General features: G+C 49.1%; 1 protein-coding gene across 1 annotated transcript; it reads right to left on the minus strand.

Moving 5' to 3' along the window:
* Positions 1-3,158: 3,158 nt before the first annotated feature.
* On the minus strand, positions 3,159-21,292 carry LOC105568090 (mushroom body large-type Kenyon cell-specific protein 1). Its single transcript, XM_012023475.1, has 9 exons — positions 21,241-21,292; positions 20,334-21,148; positions 19,886-20,197; positions 18,946-19,185; positions 18,391-18,470; positions 10,324-10,762; positions 6,347-6,584; positions 4,774-5,629; positions 3,159-4,513 (listed from the first exon to the last, which is right to left on the minus strand). Exons 1-9 carry the CDS (start codon positions 21,290-21,292, stop codon positions 3,259-3,261), a joined length of 4,287 nt encoding a protein of 1,428 aa, XP_011878865.1. The 3' UTR covers positions 3,159-3,258.
* Positions 21,293-21,333: the final 41 nt, after the last annotated feature.

Consider the following 21,333-nt stretch of genomic DNA (forward strand, 5'->3'; position numbering starts at 1 on the left):
TCCTTCCTACTCCGGCTTTCGTCTCCGTCTCGATCTCGTCTTGGTCCAACGGTCTGCCTGCTACATTAACGAAACGACGAAATCGCCCTTTTAACACTAACCGCGGATCCATCTCTCTACGAACTCCCAATTCTTTAACCGAAAGAAACGCGACGGCAGTCGCGCACGTCGTGAAATTATTCACCGGAGAAGTGCGTTAACTTTCAATTGTGTGTACAACTTGGATATTTTCTCGTAAGGGTATCTCTTAAGAAAATATATGCTATTTCTAAATCAAATTATCTATAGATTTCAATCAAATTGTCCGCAACATGTACACGTGGTCGAAATGGAAAATGTTTTCACGTCTGGATCGCAAACGCTGCTCTAATTAAATTACCGCGCCGTGTAAATTATCGGGCAAAATTTTGACTGAGAACCGCGTATCGACGTTTTTATACAATTATTGGCAAAACTTCAGACTTTCATCAAGATTCCAAGAGTTTTCATCGAACTTGAAAATTTACATCGTATCCAAACTCTCAAGTGTACTTCTCTCGAGTGACGTATCACAATCGCGTGCATAATCGGACGTGCATGACCGCGTAAATTCGCAGAAAAACCGAGTGAGAGAGAGAGTGTGTGTGTGTGAGAGAGAGAGAGAGAGAGAGACGTGTGGCCGCGCGAAACGTCGATGTTCGTCATTCGTTCGAGATTCGTGTCGTCGTTACTTGAAACCGGCGGCGGACGATCGAAACGCGCTCCAAGTGTTCCTCTCCGCCCAAAATCCGTCCCGACGCGTCACGATGGGTCTGCTGCTTCCTAATGCATATATCGCTCGCCGGAGCCGCGCGATATGTGTGAGAAACGAAAAGAGAGATTAAAAAATTTTCCTAGGTTTTAGTAAGTCTTTTCCCTTGCGAAGAAACGATACAACACTGCCTCCGCTCGCGCTGCTGCGACCGCAGCTTCGTTTTCTCTTCTTCTTCTTCTTCTTCTTTTTTTACCCTTCTTCCTCTCATTCCCGCTATGCAATAGAAAATTTGTATTCGTATCAAAAAGTGGGCGTCTCGCGCTTTTAAGAAAAAACGTCTATGCGCTTTCGGTATCGGAGAAACCGAATCGAGTGCCGGCGCGCATCGCGACGGTGTCCTCTCCTCTCTTGTCCCACGTTCTGACCTCGCGTTTGCATCTTTCTAGTCTCTGCCTCGAATACGTACCGCAATTTTATCCCGCAACGCGATCTTCGTGGCCGTAATCGCGCACAAAAGGGAACGACTGCGGAATTACTTTCCTCTTCGAACTCTGTACGCAGAAAACGCAGGACTAAAGCTAGACACGCAACAACAAGTGACTTCTAACTCGACGTTATCTTAACGATTCAGCTCTCGCGAATAAAATCCCCACGTTCTTCCATCCTTTTCGCGTGTCAAAAAGCTCGACAAACACTTTGCGCTTTTCAAAAAGTCATTAGAATTACGAAACATTGTAAAACATTCGAATCTTTCGTGCCGTTCGTTGTGCACAAACACTTTGCGAGGAAGAGATTCCGTGCACGAGCAGGCGTGAACGTTCAGCTCGAACGTGCCGTTGTACCGATCGTTCGAAACTAAAAGGGTCACTCGCGACCTCGTAGGCAATTCTCAACGACGAAGATCGCGCTCCGGCATTTTGCGCGTTCACGCCCGAAACGTGGGACGCGCTCGCGCCGAGCGCTGGCCTCGAAACAACCGAGATTATAGAAATATTGTCGCCTCGTGAAAAAGAAAAACGTCACCTACGCGCGCCAACAAAAGCCTTGGCTCGTTCTCGCCTCGCACACGTTCGTAATGACCAAAAAATATATGTATATATAATATATTATTCCTTATATAATTATATCGCTCCTTAGTTAAGTATAGTGTTTAAATAGTAGATAATAAGTTTTTTTTTTCATTTTGCATTAGGTAGTTTTACACTCGCAGAGGAAAAAAATATGCTCGTCGCGTCGGCGTCTTTTTGTTCCATCGTTTGACCTTTCGTCGTCGTCCACCGATTGATAGCGTGGTTTAATTAATAATCGTAATTAATAATCATCGAACGGCTAACATCTCGCGCGTCGCGCGCGCCCGCGCGCGCGTCGCAACGCGCCGCGGCCGAGAGCCTCCTTTCGACGGCCGGGACGCAACCGGACGCTCCCTCCCGGCGCGGATCTTCGCGGCTCCACCGTACAGAAAGTTCACATTGGCGCGAAATGAATAACCCGCGGCGCGATTCTGCGTGAAGCTCCTTCGCGAGATCTCGGCCGCGCCGCTGAGACGACGCGTGCTCGCGCGCAACGTCTAAGTATCTCGTTATGTTCCCCATTTTTGTATACTCGCGTATATGCGCTCGCGCTCGGGTGCGCGATGTGTGTATGTGTGTGTGTGTGTGTGTAAATGTGTGCGTGTGTATGTGTCGAGAGAGAAAGAGAATCTCGTGGAATGTCGGGCTTGTAGAAACGCGGTCAGAATGGGTCCTTGCGTCTGCTAAAGCGTGTCGCGTATGAATACTCAGCACGATGAACATGTCGCGTGTGTCTTTTTTTTTATCCGTTACGTTACTCGGTATACTCCGGTGCGAGGAGCGGTATCCTCGCCGTAAAGTCGAAAGGGTTCTCTCCTGCACACGCGCCTTACAATATACACACCGGGTTTGTCGGCCGCGCGGCACGTGCCGTGGGGCCAGCCGGACGCGGGTTCATACGGCGGGTTCATGCGCGCTTATACTGGCGGAATCGCAGTGGGTTCGCGGTTGGTTGTGCCTAGCATTTATGCATCGCCACTTTTTGTTCTCCCCTTCTTGCACTGTCTTGGACTTGCCTCGCAACGTTCGAGGTCTCTTCCGATCGGAATAGAAAGGTCGTGTGGGGGAGGGGGGGCGGGGGGGTTCGTGGGATAATCGAGGGTGTCTATCGCGTCGGCGACGGTATTTGAGGATTCCCTTCGTCCCTCGTGCTCGAAACGATTATTCGGCGCGCGAGGAGTCTCCTGTGTCGGACTCCTCTTAACATCGTCCCTCTCGCCCGACACGTGGGGGCGAGATCGGGAGGACAGGGGGTGGGGGGGGGGCGGGGGTAAATTGAGCGAGCGCGAAGGGAAACCCCGTTTCGCGGCGCGCAACAACGAGAAGGCGCACGGGGGGTTCGGTGCGTGTGAGAGATCTGGGCGGGAATGTGGGCTTACTGTATATGGGTCTTTTCTTTTGTTTTACTGTACTTCGTAACTGTATACTTTACTCATAACTGATACTGACTTTCGTCTACTCTACGGAGTCCTCCATGCTGAGCGCGGCGCCGCGCTGCTCCGCCGCCGCCGCCGCCGCCGCCGCCGCCGCCGGCTGCTGGCTGTTAGTCGGCTCGCCGGATCTGCTGCTCGCGGTGTTGTAGCCCCTCTGCAGTTGCACGACCAGCCCGCTCACGGCAGCGTATTCCTTTTGTTGTTGCTGCGGCTGAGTCTTCTGGCTCGAATGATCTACTATAAGCTTACTATCACAGGCACTTTTTTTGTCAGTTGACGCGGCGTAGAGGTTGTGTAAGTCCGGGTAGTGGTTCAGCTGTGGTTGCTGCTGCTGCTGCTGCTGTTGCAAGCTCAGAGGCTGCTTCCGGTCGCGATCCTCTTGGCCGCCGTTGTGAACCTCGCGCTCTCTGCTGCTGCGATCGATCCTCGAGTCACGCGTGCTGTCCTCGTCCCTGCTACCCGCTCGGGAGATGGACAGAGGCGTCGGCGGTGACGTCAGCCGATCGCTGCCGTCCTCCGTGCGACCTCTCTCCGACGGTGAGGGGCTGAGATCGACCGTGGGCACGCGCTCCGGTCTCTCTGGCACCATCCTGCCCGTTGGTCCTCGATAACTCTCGTCCTCGCTACTGTCCTGCGCCATTCGCGGCAGCGGGGTCCTCCTCGAGTTTCTGCAGAGCTGGTCGATCAGTGTCTTGCTGCTCATCGTTTCCGGATGTTGCGACGACGACTGCTGCTGCTGCTGGCTTCTCGCCTCCGCTATCGCCCGCTGGTCCCTTGGAATGCCTGTCTCGAGGCTCGACCTGATCAGATTGTCCAGGAAACTGCCGTTCGCCCCGGGCCCGTCGTAGATGCTCTCCACTATGTCGCGCGGCGCCTTCGCCATCGAGGCGCTTCGGGAGTTGGAAGTTCCGGCAGCGTCCGCCGTCCCTGACACGCCAACCCCGTCTCGGTCTCGCTGGTGCTGTTGCTGTACCATCGTGGCGTTTCGTTGTTGCTCCTGCAATCCGCGCATTCTCTGCGACGCGAAATATTGTTCCGGAAGGATCGGCACGTTCGGCGCGCCACCCATGAAGGGGGAGGGCATGAAGGGCGTCGGGTTCCAGAAGTTGAAGGGTCCGAATGGCAGGTGGGGCATGCCCTCCATGAACGGAGGCATTTTCAGTCCGTTCGGACCGGGTATACCGCCGGGCGGTGTGAACGGTTTCTGCGACTTGAGCTGCGGCTTCTTGTCGACGCCAGCGGCGCCCGGCCGCATCGCCGCCGCGGCCGCCGCCGCCGCCGCTGCCGCCGCCGTCGTCGTCGCGGTCTCCTTCGACTTGTCGTCCGGTTGCTTCTGGTCCCTGCGGAACAAGAGAAGCTAAAGTTACAACATTTTTATCATAATTTACGATTACATTGCGAGACATGTTCGTGTGTCACGTGGACGTTGTATCGATCGCCAACGATATGCGAATTATTTGTAACATCCACAGGTGAAAGAACGAAAAGAAGGAATAAGGTGGAAAAAGTCTTTTATCGGAACAATTAATCGACTTACCTCTTGCGCGGCCTCATGAGATGCCGCTCCTTGACTTTGTACTCAAGGGTGGAGTGCGGAACTCCGTAAAAGCTGCCAGCGCGATGCACGCTCATTTCGCCGCGCTGAACTGCGCGTACCGCCTCGACGAGGCTGTCCCTGTCGTAGTTCCTATATTTGCCGCGCTTAGGTCTGGTGCCCTTGCCGCCGGTGCCCGGCTTCGATTTATTCGCCTCCTGCGACTGCTGCTTGCTTTGCTGCTGTTGCTGCGCCGACGATTGCTGTTGCGGTGGCTGCGGAGGTGTGTAACGACCTCTCTTGAACGGACTCGGGTCAGTCATCATGGCCTGCTGCGACGAAACCACGCCGCTCGGTATGCCGGCCGCGCTGGGCGTCTGGCCCTCTTGGAACTTGACGCTGATACTCTTGGCGATGACGTCGCGGAAATTAACGGCCACCGCTTTGCCCACCAGCGAATTCGTGGGGCTGCTGGTGCCGGAGAACGCTGGACTAGCTCGCTCCAGGAGACCCGGACTCGAGGCGGCAGTCGCGAAGCTCTGGGCGAACGCGGCGGAAGTCGGCTCGCCGTTCTTGCTGGAACAGCCCGGCGTGCTGGCGGGCTTGTAGGACGGAATCTTCAGTATCGCTCTGCCCTGAGCGCTGTCGCTGGCCTCTTCCTCGATGTTAGGATTGAAGTCGTCATTCGTTATGGGCGCGCGCTGCTGCTGCGACTGCGTCTGCTGATGCGCGGCGAGGGGATGGTGCTGATGGTGATGCGGCTGCGACTGGTCTCCGTTCACGTTCTTGTTCAGCCTCTTGTCCTCGCACATCAGCTTCCTCATCACTTCGGGTATGCGATAGTCTCGCGTATCCATGCCTACGTCATTATTACAAAGCTCTATAGTAGAGATTCATCGACCTTGCTAGTAAACCAATATAATTCTGCAAGATTGTGCTAAAACTTTCGCAATTGTCATTTTTCACTTCAAGTTTGTATCAAACAAAAATTTGTTAAACTTGATATTTTACAACGTCGTATAAAAAACGTGCCTGCGCGCGAAAGATTTTTGGAGGAAACATTAACGTTTTATTTTTACTCGAGTGTTTGTCATAATTTCAAATACGGACGTAAGCTATTCAAATGCAATTGCAGTCTTCAAAGGCAGAGAAAATATCGGCGAGCTGATTAACTAGGGCCTGGCTTCTATCGATTCCAGAAGTCCTATTGTGGCGTAATACACTTTTCGGCTTTCCTCTCTTGACGCAGATTGGTCGGTCAGTCAATGAACAAAATAAACGAATGCTTATTGGAAATGTCCCGAATCCCGAGTATCAGCGTGTTGCGCCGAATTGTACAGCAAGTAAATTTCGCACGTGTGTAATCGCGCACTACATTGATAAAACGTAAATAAAATTGATTACTTGGAATTTTAGAAATATTTAACTTATTAAGAGTTTAATTGTAACCGAAACGTGTCATCCAAACTGCGCTGCAATTCTCAGATAAAAGTGACGGATAAACTTTGTGACTAACGGAGCTTTTAAGCTACTCTCGCTGTCATTTCGCGATACTAAGGAATTTAGGGGATTTTACCTAACGGTGCAGCGGCAGCCAACATCTTTTGAATATAGGGACCGATGTTCGCGTGTTCGAGTCCCGGCCACTCGGCGCCTGTCTCGTGTCCCCGTTGCAGCAGGTTCCTGAGGGAATCGCCACCGGTCCCCTCGAGCGTGGAAAACCTCACGAGATCCTCCAACGAGAGCAGAGGCTTCAGCAGGGCCTTCTCAACTTCCTTCTCCTCTTCCGCGCCGGATAATTCTTTGTCGTCCACCTGTTAAAAACATCTATTCTAGCGTTTTCTGCACACTCGTCGCTTACGAAAAAGCATCTAAATTGCAGATTACAGTCAAGTTGTCCTCTCGAGGAAAGTTAAAATGGAAGCTTCCACTCCGTCTCCGGAGACGTGACTAGAAGCATTGCTTTTCTCGTCATCGACAGTCATTAAGCAATCATTGCTGCTGATAAATGACAACTCCTTGTTCGAGAGTGCTTCGTCGAGAGGTGTGTATGTACGTGTGTCCGGAGAGTACGTGTACTTGTATCGTGTGTAGGTGTCAATTGTCCATGTAAATATATACGAAGTGTTTCCCGTAAAGTGACCGCATTGCATATTTTTAAAAAAATATCAAAATGGAGAAGAAACGTAATGCGGGAAGAGGCGCTTTAGCTTTGAGAACGTCGCACAGACGGATTTTATGTAAAAGGAATCACGCGTCTGTTTTAACTATTTTGAGATGACTTTTTGAGAATCTTGAGAGGTGTCGCTTTAAAACTTCTTTGCGAATCTTGATACTCGGCTAATTTTATCACCAAAGAAAAAGCCAAGTCACGCACACACACACACACACACGCAGGGGCTGCAATTAATAGTACCCCTTATTTCTATCCCTGCCACCCAACGCTTGTTGTACTACATTCAATATATTCAATTGAGTCACTTTACGCAAAACTACTCGGTACATATATCTCCAACGAATGTAGAATAGCTAAGCGCCATGCGGGAGAGCTGCTAATCAGTAAATGGTATTTTCGTAAGCAGCGGCAAGTGTTTTACAGGGGAGGAAACGTTCTCGATGCTCTCGGCGGTCGCCCGGCACGATAATCGCGACCGCTGCTTTCCCCCCGCTAGTCCTCGGTAGAAGGAAAAGAGGGCGGAATTTTGCGCAGAGAAAAGCTTATCTTCGGCGTGCGTTTCGACGAGATACGCCGGAATTCAAGTGCAGAGATACCACTCGGGACTCGTTCAAGGCGCATGCATTGCACTAAAAGTGAAGCAACAGTCCTCTATGATGGCCGCTACATACATATAAACGCGCGGTACGCGATCGCAGGCACGAAATGCAGGCACGAAAAATGAGACTTTAACCGTTCTCGTGCATAGACCGTGCTTGCGAGCTCGGCAAGTTATACCGTAAAATAGCGCCTCTTAGTGTTCATGCTGAGGCGAAGTTCGGCCGGCAGACGATTTTAAGTAGCGACTATTACGACCAACAGACCGTACGGATGCAGATACAATTTTTAGAAGAGTACAATACGGTTAAACGCAATGCAAAATATTTTCCCGGCTAAGGAAACGATTCGTACTACATGGCGAACACTACGAATTTTATCCCGCAAAATTTCACGATAGTGTCCTCCGGCCTCAGTTCTTTCCGATAAAAATGTACTCCCAAGTTCTAAATAGAATAAAAACTTGGGCCACGCGATACCGTCTCGATTGAAAAATTCCCAGATACTTCAACGTCTCATCGATGTCTCGTTGTTACCGAGCCACGATCGTTTCCCGTACGCGCGCTCAGCGAAATTAATCGCGATCGGATCGAGAATCAAGGCAAAAGACACTATCGGGTGATGAGGATTAAATCGGGCCGCCGCGTTTAATCTGCCGTAATCTTCGATCGCGCGACTGTTTCACGGATAGCGGGCGCATTCATACTGAAATTGTGATCCGCCCGTATCAAAACGGTTATTCGATCGGACGTCTCTATGCGGGGGATTGTATGCGCGACACACATCGAGGATGCAGAGTGTCGAGGTCCAGAAGCGTACATCGACGGATTCCGCGGTGCGACTAGGGGCACCCGTAAGGAACGAAAGCAAGATCGAGCCCGGACAAATCCTCCTTCCGTCTCGACACGACCTTCCCAAAAACTTACCTCGAATCTTGCAACCTCGCGGACACCAAGTTGCCGTGTGTTAAACTACAAATAGTGAGATAAAAAAAGTTAAACAGCCCATGCAAAAGAACACTGGACACTACGGAGCACCACGGCGACCGGTACGGAGCCGCGTAGACCATCGGTCTCCTTCCTTCAACGCGATCAAACGCACAGTTGCCGTCAACGTTCTTCGCACCAGGTCGATATTCCTTCATCTGCCCAATTGGCCAACAACGCGGGACATTGAGAAAGAGTATTCTCTCCTCTCACTATTTCTCCCTCGAGAATTATTTGTCAATCTGAGAATGTCCTCCGAGTAAAAGTCGAAGGAGGAAAAGCGAAATGACCGATGCATAAAATCCGCATTGTTTATTCAACATCGAAACTTGATTCGACAATTCTTTTCGTCGAGAAGCTTCTATATCATTTTATACATTGAGCGCAGAGTTTGGCAGAAATTTAGGACCAACGTATATCCAGAAATGCAGCTACTTCGAGATTAACTGAGGTTAAATGAAATTACGATCGCAGAAATTTTCTGCTCGACCGAGTCCGAATTGGGCGACTATAGGCGCGTCGTTTAGCGATACAAGACACATTCGGTCCACGCGAGATCCACGATCGCCGTGCCAGAGGTATGTTTTGGGGAAGCTTCATTCGTTCTTCCTAACCAAAACCACACTTAGGTACAAATGAACGGTATATATTCGCGAATTTTCCCGGCGAGATTTCCCTCGTGCATCGTTCGGTTTCCCACCCTTCCACGTTTCTCTGCATGGTAATCGGCCTATTTTGCCACGTAAATCATGAAGACTTATCACTCGCACGCGGACGATTCAAGTCGGAAAACATCGTACATGATCTCTCAAGTGTCTGACAGTATTCTATAACGTTGATCAATGCTTTTGGAAATTGTAATTATAATTTTATACTTTCGAGAGAGATAATTAAGATCAGATTTCTTTACATGTCGTTCCTCCTCGTGAATTTTTACATTTTGAAGAACACCCTTCTTCGACTATCGACACGTACTGCAAATTTATACGAAACTTGGCTCATAGATATTTATAATTATCACTGCAATTTGCCCAAGGACAAATAACTGTGACGAGTTTTATCTATAAAATCGTTAAGCAATCTGATATCAGTTTTTCTAACGGAAATCTAATCAGATCTGTCTATTTTCTTATACCTTTCGTCGTGTTATACCATAATCGACGTGCAGATATTGTGACATATCGACTAAAAGTCCAATTACTTTTTCGCGATGCTTTAATATTTGCAATTTATTGGCCGATATAAATCCGCGATGTAATTTGCAAAATCAAAATAACGTATAAACAACGTTGGAGATCGTCAAGGCGGTGGATCACGGACACGAGATACGCGGCGGTATCGATCATCGACATCCCGCGATTATTCGAAACGAGTCAACGCAACAACCGCCGAAATCACTCTGTCGCGCCATCGACTCGTTTCCGGATGAGAAACATCGGACATCGATACCGGAAACGCCGGAGATAAAAAGAAGATACACGACGGAGCATCCTCGCTTCGGCGCGTCGCATCATTTCCCTCACGAGATTCCCCAGTCGCCGTCTATGCCAATTTGCGTCCTCGGCTTCTCTACCCGACACGCGTGAAAGACCGACGAGATTTGGACTCGGCACGTGTCGCTGGTACGTTTCCACTCCCTCTGCATCTCGCCCACTCTCTCGCTCTCCCTTTGCTCCCTTCTTTCCTTCTCGCTCTTTTTCCCTCTTTCTCTCTTCCTTTCTCTCTCTCTCTTTCTCTCGCTCTCTTTCTCTCTAGACTTCTAACTATCTTCTGCTGTCTGTCCCCAAAACCTACCTCGTCCACTTGCGGGGGCGGAGTGGTCGCGGAGGCGTTTTGGGTCGTATTTGGTGGTGTTGTAGTAGTAGTAGTGGTGGTGGTGGTGGTGGTGATGGTGGTGGTGGTGGTGGCTGGGGCGCCGGGCTCGTGAGGGTGTGAATGGGTGCTAGTCAGGGACGCGTCCCTTTCGCGCTCCATCGCGAGCTTGTAGACCTTGTTGCGCAGAGTGCTACGCGGTATCCCGTAGATGACCGCCGCCCTCCGCGTGCCGAGCTTGCCGCTCTGGATGTCCCTGAGGGCGGCCTGCAGCTCCTCCTCGGTGTAAGTCCTCCTGCCGCCCCCGGCACCCACCACTGGGACACCACCGACGCCTGCCGCAGCCGCCGCCGCTGCCGCCGCCGCCGCCGCCGCGGTCACAACCGGTCCGGTCATTCGCGGTTTCGCGCGGTAACACGAGCTGAAACAGCGTTAATCAACGTTATATCGGGGGCCAGCTGATGGTGTTTTTGGCCGCGACGCCACCCAGCGTCGAAACGCAATTTCGGGAAATAGCGTGTATGCAGGCGCGTATGGAAATGAGCTACCGAATAAAATGGTCGGCGAGCACGGGTTCGCTTCGTACACCGGCGTCTCCCGAGCCCTCGCAGTGCGCTGCGAATATCTGTCAAGTATTGAGAGACGTCAATGGAAACGGAAACAATTTGTTGGAATTCACGTTGCTTGTCAATTGCACTTTGTCGTAGGAAAACTTATTTTTGTGCCCCCCCCGCTCGAGTTTTTCCATCTCGCTGCCCCGACTCCTAAGATAGCTTCTATAACTATCCGTCAGTCATCGTATCAGAGATCTCGTTTATCCTGTCGTATACTAATGTCGGAAAATTAATTTTAGTTTCCAAAACGGCGCATGTAAACTGGAGGAAGAGGTAACGTATTAAAAAATGCTACATGGCTCCCGGAGAGGAAAAATCAATGTTACATAAAGCAGTTCGCGTTCGCCGTTCTTCTGATTTCCTTTCATCGGTAAAACGGGGGGAAAAAAGGAAAAATGAAATATTTCACCGAGAGTTTCCGTTTGCGTTCTCTTTAAAATTGTTATGAAAGAGAGCCGCTGCGTCTGGTTGAGACACAGAATATGAAACATTCAAACAGACAAACATTGCGAACGAGCAAGTAGCCAAGAGACGGTTTGATATAATCGATTGGCCAATAGATGCGCGTTCGATACTCGCTCAAGCCTCGTATGTACGTAACAAAGTCAGATTATTCGCCATTTCTCGCAGTGCGAGCTCACGTGTATCCACGTTTCCTAAACTAACTCAAGAGGCGACCCGCATCAAATGGCCACGTGGCCGTTCCGACGCCTGCACGTGTTTGACGTCGTGCCAATGGCGAATTGCGAATCCGTACGGCTTTGATCCTGGCTCCGGGGGACATCGAGCCATGCAAATTAAGCTTTTCAAACGAACAGACTGAAAAACGCGTTAACACGGCAATTTCGCATATTGCATGAAATCGATTTCCGGCCGGAATAAAAAAACAACCGCATTACACATTCGAGCATTTAAGCTTCTTTAAATATGTAATTCATTTACATAAATATCATTTCGCAGCGCGATTTATACGCGTGTCATGCGAACGAGATTTATCTATGCAAAGATGAAAATTAAAATAATGCACCGGTTAAATTGCCAGAAGGCACAAGTCGTGTATTAATAATTTTAATATTTGTCCGCGGGAATTTTCTTTTTATTGCCGCCATAAGTTTTCGCGTCGCTACATCGCCATTTCCCGCATCGCATTATGTCCGCGAGGCAAATCTTGTTGCAGCAAATTATCCTCAGGTGTCTGCGAAAGCGTTCATTACATATTCGTTTCTTGAACAAAAATCTTATCCCATCGAACTGCATACGGAGAAAAAGACAAACAACTAATGCAATGTAGGAAATTAATAATCGACACACCTGTCAACTTTTAATTAAAGAAATTTATTGCGAAAAACATTACCTCAGCCGGGGTTTCAAGCCTGGACCTCCCTACACTCTAGGCGGGCGTTTTTCGCAATAAATTTTCTGTATTATTAAAGATACCAGGTATGGTCAAGAAAACACTGACGTTGTTAATGACCGCTGGCGACATTGAAGAATTCTGATTAGGAAGCTACCTAAGTTTAAGCGACGTTGGTGAAACCAGGCCTACTATGACCTAATTATGACAAACAATTAAACAGCATGGGTTCAAAGTGTGCCTTTAACCATCGACGCCCGTCACCGGCTATCGAAATAATGACGCAAACGTGACATCAACTTAATGAAAATTTAAAGACAGCGTAAAAGACATTTTTATAAAAAAAAACATTAAAAAATCTCGGCTCTATTTCCGAGGGACGACACGTTCCCTCGATCGTTTCCAATATCGTCCAATTACCTCGTACGCCGCGTACGAGGGGCAAGTATATATTTTCGGTGCGAGAGCATCCGGTAATATTTCGCGCTCGCACAAAAGAAGGCGACGTGGAGCGCGAGGAGCGATGGATATCGGGTCGGTGTAATTTGTCACGGAGCGCAACGATAAGATTAGGCGTAAGAAATCATCGCGCTCCCACCCCCGCTCGCACCGTACGAGCCTCCCCCCCCCCCCTCGCGAGTTCGTCGACCTGTTCGCCGCTGATAAAAGTGCATTTCGTCCGACGCTGGCCTCCCGGATAGGTCCCGCTACGTCAGTAGTCATCGACCGGCGCTGATTTATCTGCGATTTTTGTTTGTCGACTCGTCTGCGGTTTCACGCGACGATACGCGGCAGCTACGCCGGGCGTCGTCGGAAACTCGGTCGGCGCGCGCGTTTCCATGTGCGTTTCAGGTTCAACGTTCCTCGAGCAATGTCGTCGCGCGTAATTTCGAAGAGAGAACGGTATCCGCGTACGCCGAATAAAACGACGGTGCGCGTATCTGACCGCAAGGAATTTAGACTTTATCATCGGCCGCCGGCGCGTTTCCGTAAAAACACGTCGTCGCGACGTGCCGGACTTCTTATCGCACACCTCCGCGACGGAAACATCGTATCGCGCATTATATTTTCAATGTAACGCGGCAATTTGTGTCAAGAACGAATTCCTCGACTTGAGAGGCGGATTTATCTCGACGCGACAATGCAAAGTCTCGCGGGCACGCGGGAGATCTTCGGGTAAACCCGCTGAATGCGAACAAGTGGAAAAATTGATGTCTTCAATGTCGACGTATTTACAGATGCCGGAAACCGAGGTTCTATGATCGAACCGGACGGTTCGGTTTAGTAAATTCTCGCATAAATCACGGGGCTCACGCAATCGCGAACCAGATAGTCGTAATCTTGTCCTTCGCAGCGGCGTCAATATCTCTTTGGCCAGCGAACCTTCTCCAAAGCCTTCTACGAACCGGTTTTACTTCAGTGCCCGGTGTCTGGTTTTATTGCAGCTCGCCTATTTTTCAGTATCGCGGCCGCGCAAGTGCGAACCGCACGTCTAATTTCGTTTCTACGCGGCTACTTGCCGTAAGAAGACACGCTCTTAAATCTGACCGGTCGGCTCTTCTCGTATTAAATCTCCGAGAAATTTAATTCGTGTTTTCAGTCTGCCGCTTCAAAATGTAAAACAGCTATAATGTCTTATTAAGATTAATACAATGTCACGGGAAAATATTTTAAGTAATTAAGCTCCCTCTGGTATTTGGCACAAAAAGTTTCAGCCCCGTACGGACAGGCCTGCATAAAAAAATTGAAGATCGCGCCATAGAAGGGCAAACGGCAGTTGAGCTCAAAGAAAAGTATGAAATTAGTCAAACTAGTTTAGCTACGCAATACCAGTTTATAGACGACGCTAAGTACCTTGAGGCTTGTCTACTTTGTAGCACCAAAGTGAAGTGGAAAAACTTGGCGAGCTTAGGTCGCATGAATTTAATAGGTATATACGCTACGACTGTATTAACGGTCTAACAACCTACATAATTTTCGCTCCACTTGAAATTTCTTACGTAATCGCGTAAACAATGATTAAGTTTTCATACGACGCCCTTATTACGAACAAAGATCTCCACAATTAGTATCGCTCAAGTATACAGTAATCTGGATTGTTTTTCAATGAACCGCGTTATAGCGCGAGTCGGGTCCAAATGCAAAGGAAGGTGCGAGCGAGATTGCCGCCTTACGTACTCCTCCATTCACACTCATCTAATGAATTCACACTGCACGGGGTGTGTCTTGATCGGAACAATTCCCGAGAATACAGAAATCACCGGCACTTTCTATGAATTTTTCATGCAATACACGAATTTAGTTTCATCGAAAATTCGATAAACCCGCGCCTTTTCTCTCGCAACATTTAAATATTCGATCCTGAATTCCTCTCGAGAAAAGTGACGGGTGTAATGAATTATTTGAATAGGCGCATTAGTGCAGCACTTTTTCTTTATTTTTCGACACAATTCTAAAGGCCTGCGTCCACGATGTTAGAACTTGGACCAAGTTCTAGCGTCGTGAACACAGGCCTTAAGGCTACATCCCTGCAGATCTGCTAAGCCCAAGATGTAGATCCACGCGAAAATCCAAACATCCGCGCTCCAATCTAAATTAGGCTTTAATTTCGACTCGACGGTTTCGTCGGCGGTCCTATCTTATCGCTAATTACGCAGTCGCGTACGCGTCGGCGCGAACTTCTCTCTCGCCTCTTTCTTTTCCCTCCCCCTCCGAACTTTCTTCCCTCTTCGCTCGCTCGTTCTCCGTCCCGCTCCTTCGCTTTCTCTTTCTCGCATTCCAGTCTCCCCTTTGCGCTTCTTCATTACGCGCCGCGACATACATGAGGTACTCCGCATCTTCGATATGTCAGGAGGTGCAGATTACGGTGGACTAATAATAGACGATGATAAAAATTTGACGCGCAAAATGTTCCGCGGGGGAAAACAGCGAAAACATGGGGGCAACGTACGCCGCCAACAATCTGGCGCGCTCGATTCGCTCAAGTTACCGATCTTTTTCACTTTTCGCGAACCGTACAGCGGAGATAAAAATTGACATTCGACAATAATTCAAGAGTATAAAAGACTTCCAAGATAAAATTTGTCGTCATCTTTGTCAACCGTTCACACGGCATGCCATGTTCTATTCTGTAAGTTCTTAGGATTCTAATAATGGTAAAAAAAAATTGGATTTTCAATATTCAACTTGAAGCTTCTTTCCAGGTTAAATACAAATTTCACTAAATCTAATATTCGTCTGTTACCAGAATTCTGACACAAAGTGGTACGCGAAAGAAAACTGTATAAATGCCATATTTTCATAACTAACCCGTCTCGTAGCGTCTTGATGAAAGAGGCGGAATAAAATATGTATGAAACTTTTCCCTTTGTTGTCATTTATTTAGGCGTCTGGGTAGGTTTACAAAATTTGCTCCATCATGTTTCGTATTCGAGACCACAACCGAGTTGCATCGATTCTGTGAAACGGACTGCTTAAATATTTATCGAGGTACGTACCGCAGACGTATAGCAGTTTAAAGCTCAAAGGGTTGCAAAGTTCAAGCAACTCGTCGGTATTATTACGGTTTGGAGGATACCGGCTGCTTACCGCAATCGCACAAACGTATTACAACGAAATTTTTTCGTACAGTTTAAAACACTGAAGCATGATACATTAAACATTTACGTGTGAGAACCATGCAATAAGCGGCCCGCCCAGTTGTGACAGTTTAATCAAAGAACGTATTATTCTTTTTACGTCACGGCAAAAAATGTATTACGCCATTCTCGTCGCGAAGAAAATATCTCTACAAACTTGAACTTTATATTTCGTAAAGCAATTGCAATTTCCAACAAATTAATTTTCACCATTCTTCGCAATAATATATATTTATGCGGAGACTGGCAGAAATTCTCCGTTTATTCCTTTATAATTATTTGCTCAATTAAAAAAGGTGGAAAGACGCAAATGTTAAAACCACAAAATTATTTATCTCTCTAATCCAGTAACATTTTAAAAGGTAGATGGAAAAATGATCACACAGATTAAATGTGATGAAGATTATTAAATATTTTCCTGAGATAACCTACTGCGACATCGATCATAATTGATTATCAATTGTTTAAGAACGCATTATTGTGAACAATGACACGTGTGAATGAAGATTATATCCAACATCGCGAAGAAAGTATTAAATTTTTGTGAGCACATCAGTCGCGAGATGAGAAATCATTTTTTCGAGTTAATGCAATGGGAGTTGACGGTTTGCCGAATCTGTAATACGACTTTATTTATCCCGACGCATAAATTTTTCGCAAGCCATTGGAATTATCATTATTTCACTGCAGCAGCCAAGACGATAGCCAAGAATCGCGGGGAAAACATCGCGCCCATGCAGAAAATGAAGACTCGTTCGCGGCACCGAACCATTTAATTAAACAATCATAATAAAATGTTTTGTCCTATGCAATTATTAATTTGTTATGCAAATCAGTAAAAAAAACACGTTTCATTGATTTCAGATTATTAGTAATTTTATAAGTTTTGCAATATCTTCGCGCGTTCGTATTTGTATTAATTTTACAGCGTTATCTTCCCTCCAGAGAATACAGCATGCATATCTAACGCGTCTAGTACAATCGAATGTTCGCAATAGTATTATTACGATCGCCTCAATAGAACCTCCAAGTTCACCTAACGAACTTGAGCTTCGCTGCGATCCTAGGCTCTGATAACCGCAGCTCTTTATCAACAACCCTGTTTATCTTTTACTGTAATTATAGCACAGCGACTTATAAATTACACACACACACAATGCAACACAAACGTGAGAACCATTTAATGACACGTCCGACAAAGGTGTTTTTTTTTTAAGTGAAAACGATAGCTTTGATAATTGTAAGTAAAAAAACGTAATATTTTTTGTTCCATCACAAATCGATTAAGACGAAGGAGAGGAAGAGAGAGACGTCTAAGATTCGAATTGTATTGCACGAATTGGCGATTTTATTCCGCATATTTATCCAGATAAATCTGAAAATGCAGCACACGACCGCGAACTCGATCAGCCCGCACCAGTGTCGAGCGAACGATACGATTCCCCTCTGCCGTTGTCGCGCATGACGTCTTTACGAGGGAGATAAATCACGGTTATGCCCGGCCGCGTGATTGGCACCTAATTGCGACGGCATTCCGGATCGACTGGCTGTCAGTTTCGCGATTTTCGAAAGTCGTTCGCCGGCGGTGTTTTAATCGACGCCTTATCGAAACGCCCGCCCGGCCGGCCCGGCTTAAACGGCCACTCGATCACGAAGAACGTTCGCTACGGAATGCGATCACGGATCGTATTCTTTTTTTTCCCCTCCCTCCCACACTGGCGTACGGAATGCACGCTGGTATCGGTGACTATACGCCTCGAGATGCAAAGCGAGTTGCGCGATAACGCCGAAACGATGCCGCATTGTCGTTGACGAACGACAATTTTTTTCCAGCGTGTGGGAAAGAACGATCTCCCGTCGGAGCCAAATATTCACGCGAGTTTTTAAGCCTGTCCTTCTCGTCTCGCTTTCCTCAGTTTCTGTTCTAACGCGCACTTATAGCTTTATCAGCCTTTTGCGCTTATCGCTTGAAATGTAGAGTTGAAATAGTTGTTATTATACGTTTATCGCTTTAACACTTTAGCATTACCATGTCAAGTTAAGTTTGTTAAAGGATAAAAGTAAAAGAATAAAATTACGAGGTATCAAATAAAACAATTTAATTGAACGCATCAAATTTCGATGTGATTCGAATCTTTTCAGCTTGTTCCAGCTTTCATCTCTGTGCTCTGTAGCAGCTTGATTAGAACTGCCTTGTGAATAATTTTTGCTTGCATTTTAATTCTATTTGTCACACCGACAAGTTAAATACGAGCGTGTTGCTTTTTAATAACGCACAGTATAGATCTATAATTTGAATTAAACACTACGTCTGACGCGTAGCATTGATTTACTTATTCTGGCCAATCGATTTACTTCTTCGGACTAATCGGTACAGACCGTCACTTGGTACGAAACTTGCTACATTGTCTCATTAATTAAAGAGTGTTGAGAAATTACTTACTTGAGGATAGTCTTGGGATCGATGCCTGTCGGCATTCTCAGAGGTATTTTCTGTTGCTCCAGTAGAGATATGTTGTTGTCCTGAACAAACAAATGGATAATAGTATTAAAAATCGTCGAGACGGGAGTGACTTAAATAAACAAATAACTAATATTACGCAAGCGTACAGCCTAGTTACTTAGACGTTAGCGTTAGTCACTCAGTAATACGACATAGGAAGCACTAATAAAACACTATGTGAGAGGAATTATTGTTCAGCAATATATGAAATGGCGATCGTCGCGCAAATAATGACCGTATCGTGTCAGCCGGCGAAAAAAGTATGAATAATAGTTGCGGATAATTTGCACAGCGTTCGCAGTCGACTTCGCTCATTGCGTGATTCTTCATCGAGCACTTGGCGAACACCGCGCAACGCACGATATCGAGTCTTCGTCGCGAGTTCAACTCGGCCGAATCAACTCGGAGCGAGCGCTGCGAGAGTAACGACGAAGACGATAATGAGAAAGACCGCGGCGTTGCCACGCGGTAGAATCAGTGGAGCATCGAACTTACCTGAGAATTTCTGGGTTTGGCCGAGAGATCGAGCGGTTGATCGGCCGCCGCGCCGCTGTCCTGATGGGTCTGCACCCCAACGAGGGGCGCCTCCCTCGGCGGTAAGCACCACTGGGGCAGCAAGGTGGGGTAAGTGCCGCTGAGGGCGGCGGCGACCACGGACGCCGCCATCGGGTCCACCTGGACCGACATCGGTGACTCCGCCGATCGCGAGCTGCTGCTACTGTCGCTCTGCGGGCTCTGCGGGGCATAACACGGAGGGACGTGTCATCCCGGCTCGCGCGATACCAAAAGGACTTGGCCCGACTGAATGGCCGGTGGATTGCGGTCGGATGGCAGAAAGGGCTATCCGGGGAGGGTGAGATCCGCGAGAAGACGCGACGCAGCGGGATCGAATTCATTTCTCGTAAGGCGCGCCGCCTTCGCGAGTCCTCGTGAATCTTTTATGGGGGTCGTCAAAGTGATCAAAGCTGAGAGACTGGCGGGGGGCGGGGGGTGAGGGTGGGGGGGGGGAGGACGAGACGGTGGTGCGGCCGGCGCCCAAGTACGAAGTACGCTCGACTTAATCAAAAAGTGGCAAAGGCCGGATCAGAGCCGAGCCGCGCTTGCGATGGCACAACAGGTGTGTGGAATGAAGATGAAACGAGATCCCGGTAACGCGATTGCGATAAGTGCATTGCGGGCGAAACGAGCGGCGTTAGCGCGCGCAGATTTGTCTACCGTCTCGGTGAGTCATCAGCAAGACCATCGAGGTACATTGCGAGTCGGCCGAATCTCGGTGTACGAATTCCGCGCGAGGGAAGATCACTTCTGTGCATTCCCGTCTGTGTCGTCCCCCTCGCGGATAATCTCTCTCTACACAAAATTAGCGATGGAGGACGAGGTCGATGCTCAGCCATGCGCAACCTCACACTCGGCGGACTCGCCGGAGGGTACTTACAAGGGGCGGCTGGTCGTCGTGGGGTAGCTTGCCGTCGAGACAGAAGTAACACTTGTCGAGTGGCTTCCAGTCCTCCGGCGGCGGACTCGTGCGTCTCCCAATGAGAAACGGCGTCGCGACGCTCGTCGCGGTCGCGTTCCCGTCGCGGCATAACAGCCCCGACCTGGTCCCTTCCGAATCCGTCGCCGGCGCCGTTAGTATCGTAGTGCCGCCGCCAGAACCCGGTATCTCCTGCAGCTCCTCCTCTTTCTTTACCCTCAGTAAGCCCTGCGTTACCGGTGCCCGCTCCAACGCGATCTCCTCCGTTCGTTCCTGAAACGAGGAAAGACAACAAGGGTGAAGAACGTTCAAGAATGGAAATTTTCAGGTTGCCACGACCTCTCGAGCGTGGCGTATCATTAAGTCTCCGTAGAAAGACTGCCGTCTTTCAAACGTCTTTCTAACCAACCTTGGTCCCTTCCGTGTCGGTAGCGTTGGCAGTCGGATGATCCCGAGTCGCACGATCGTTCTCCGTTCTGAGGGGGCTGACCGCCGACCTGTCGGCGTCCTCGTCGAGCTTGAGCCGTTTCTCCGCCTCGTTCTGGCCCCGTCCCGTCTCCTCGTCCTTCTCGTCGCCGTCCTCCTCCCCGTCGACGTCCTCCCCGTCGTTTTGCCGGCGAACGCGTCGCCGTCTCGTCGCTATCGTCGTCGTGCCGGTCGCCGTTGTCGTTGTCGACGTGGTCGTCGCGATGCCGGTGGTCGTCGCCGTTACTGTCGTTGTCGCCACTTCCGCCGTCGTCGTCGCCGTCGTCGACGTCGCCGTGTCCGTCGTCCTCGCCGAGGTATCCTCCCGCGCCGCGGTGCCGTCCGTGGGCTCCTCGTCGGCGGCCTCGATCTTGACTTCGCCCGGCCTCAAACGACGCGAATCCTCCTGCTGCTGTTGATGGTCCTGGGCTGGCGCGGGCAGATGGTGATGATGGTTCTGCGGATGATGCCTCTGCAGGCTCTCCTGCTTCACCGCGCCGGTCGTCGTCGTCGTCGTCGTCGTCGTCGTGGTCGTCCCCGTCGTCAGCACCGTCGACGGCAACGACGTGGGTGCCGGCTGATGCAGCTGCGGCCCAATCTGGTCCAGGCTCCCGGGTATCGGGTTGCAGGACGACGACAACGCCGGGTAAAGCCGATGGTGGGGCTGTGATTCGCTGCTGCGGGTGCCGCTGTACAGGGTGTCCTGGTATTGCTTCCATCTCCTACGGCCCATCAACTCCTCCGCTACCCGTTCCAGACCTGCGACACCACCGCAACTACATCAAACAATGACGTGCACCGGTTACCCGGGACCCCGTGTGGAAAGGAGCTTTCGGTAAAGGAAGACATACGGTTCTTGTGCGCTTGACCAGACACATCGAAAACAAAATAATGCGAACTCATTGATCATTTTACGCATCTTACGATCAACTTTGGTCGCATGT

Source organism: Vollenhovia emeryi, unplaced genomic scaffold (genome assembly GCF_000949405.1).
Source record: "Vollenhovia emeryi isolate VEMERY1.0 unplaced genomic scaffold, V.emery_V1.0 DF939132.1, whole genome shotgun sequence".
Lineage (NCBI taxonomy): Eukaryota > Metazoa > Arthropoda > Insecta > Hymenoptera > Formicidae > Vollenhovia > Vollenhovia emeryi.

Bases quoted from the DNA above. Each gene is read 5' to 3' on its own strand.
- LOC105568090 (XM_012023475.1), bottom strand. From the start codon at position 21,292: ATGAGTTCGCATTATTTTGTTTTCGATGTGTCTGGTCAAGCGCACAAG. The intron at 18,471-18,945 runs GTAAGTTCGATG...TTGTTTGTTCAG, and splicing joins CCAAACCCAGAAATTCTCAG to GACAACAACATATCTCTACT. The intron at 4,514-4,773 runs GTAAGTCGATTA...GGCGGCAGCGGC, and splicing joins CTCATGAGGCCGCGCAAGAG to GGCGGCGGCGGCCGCGGCGG.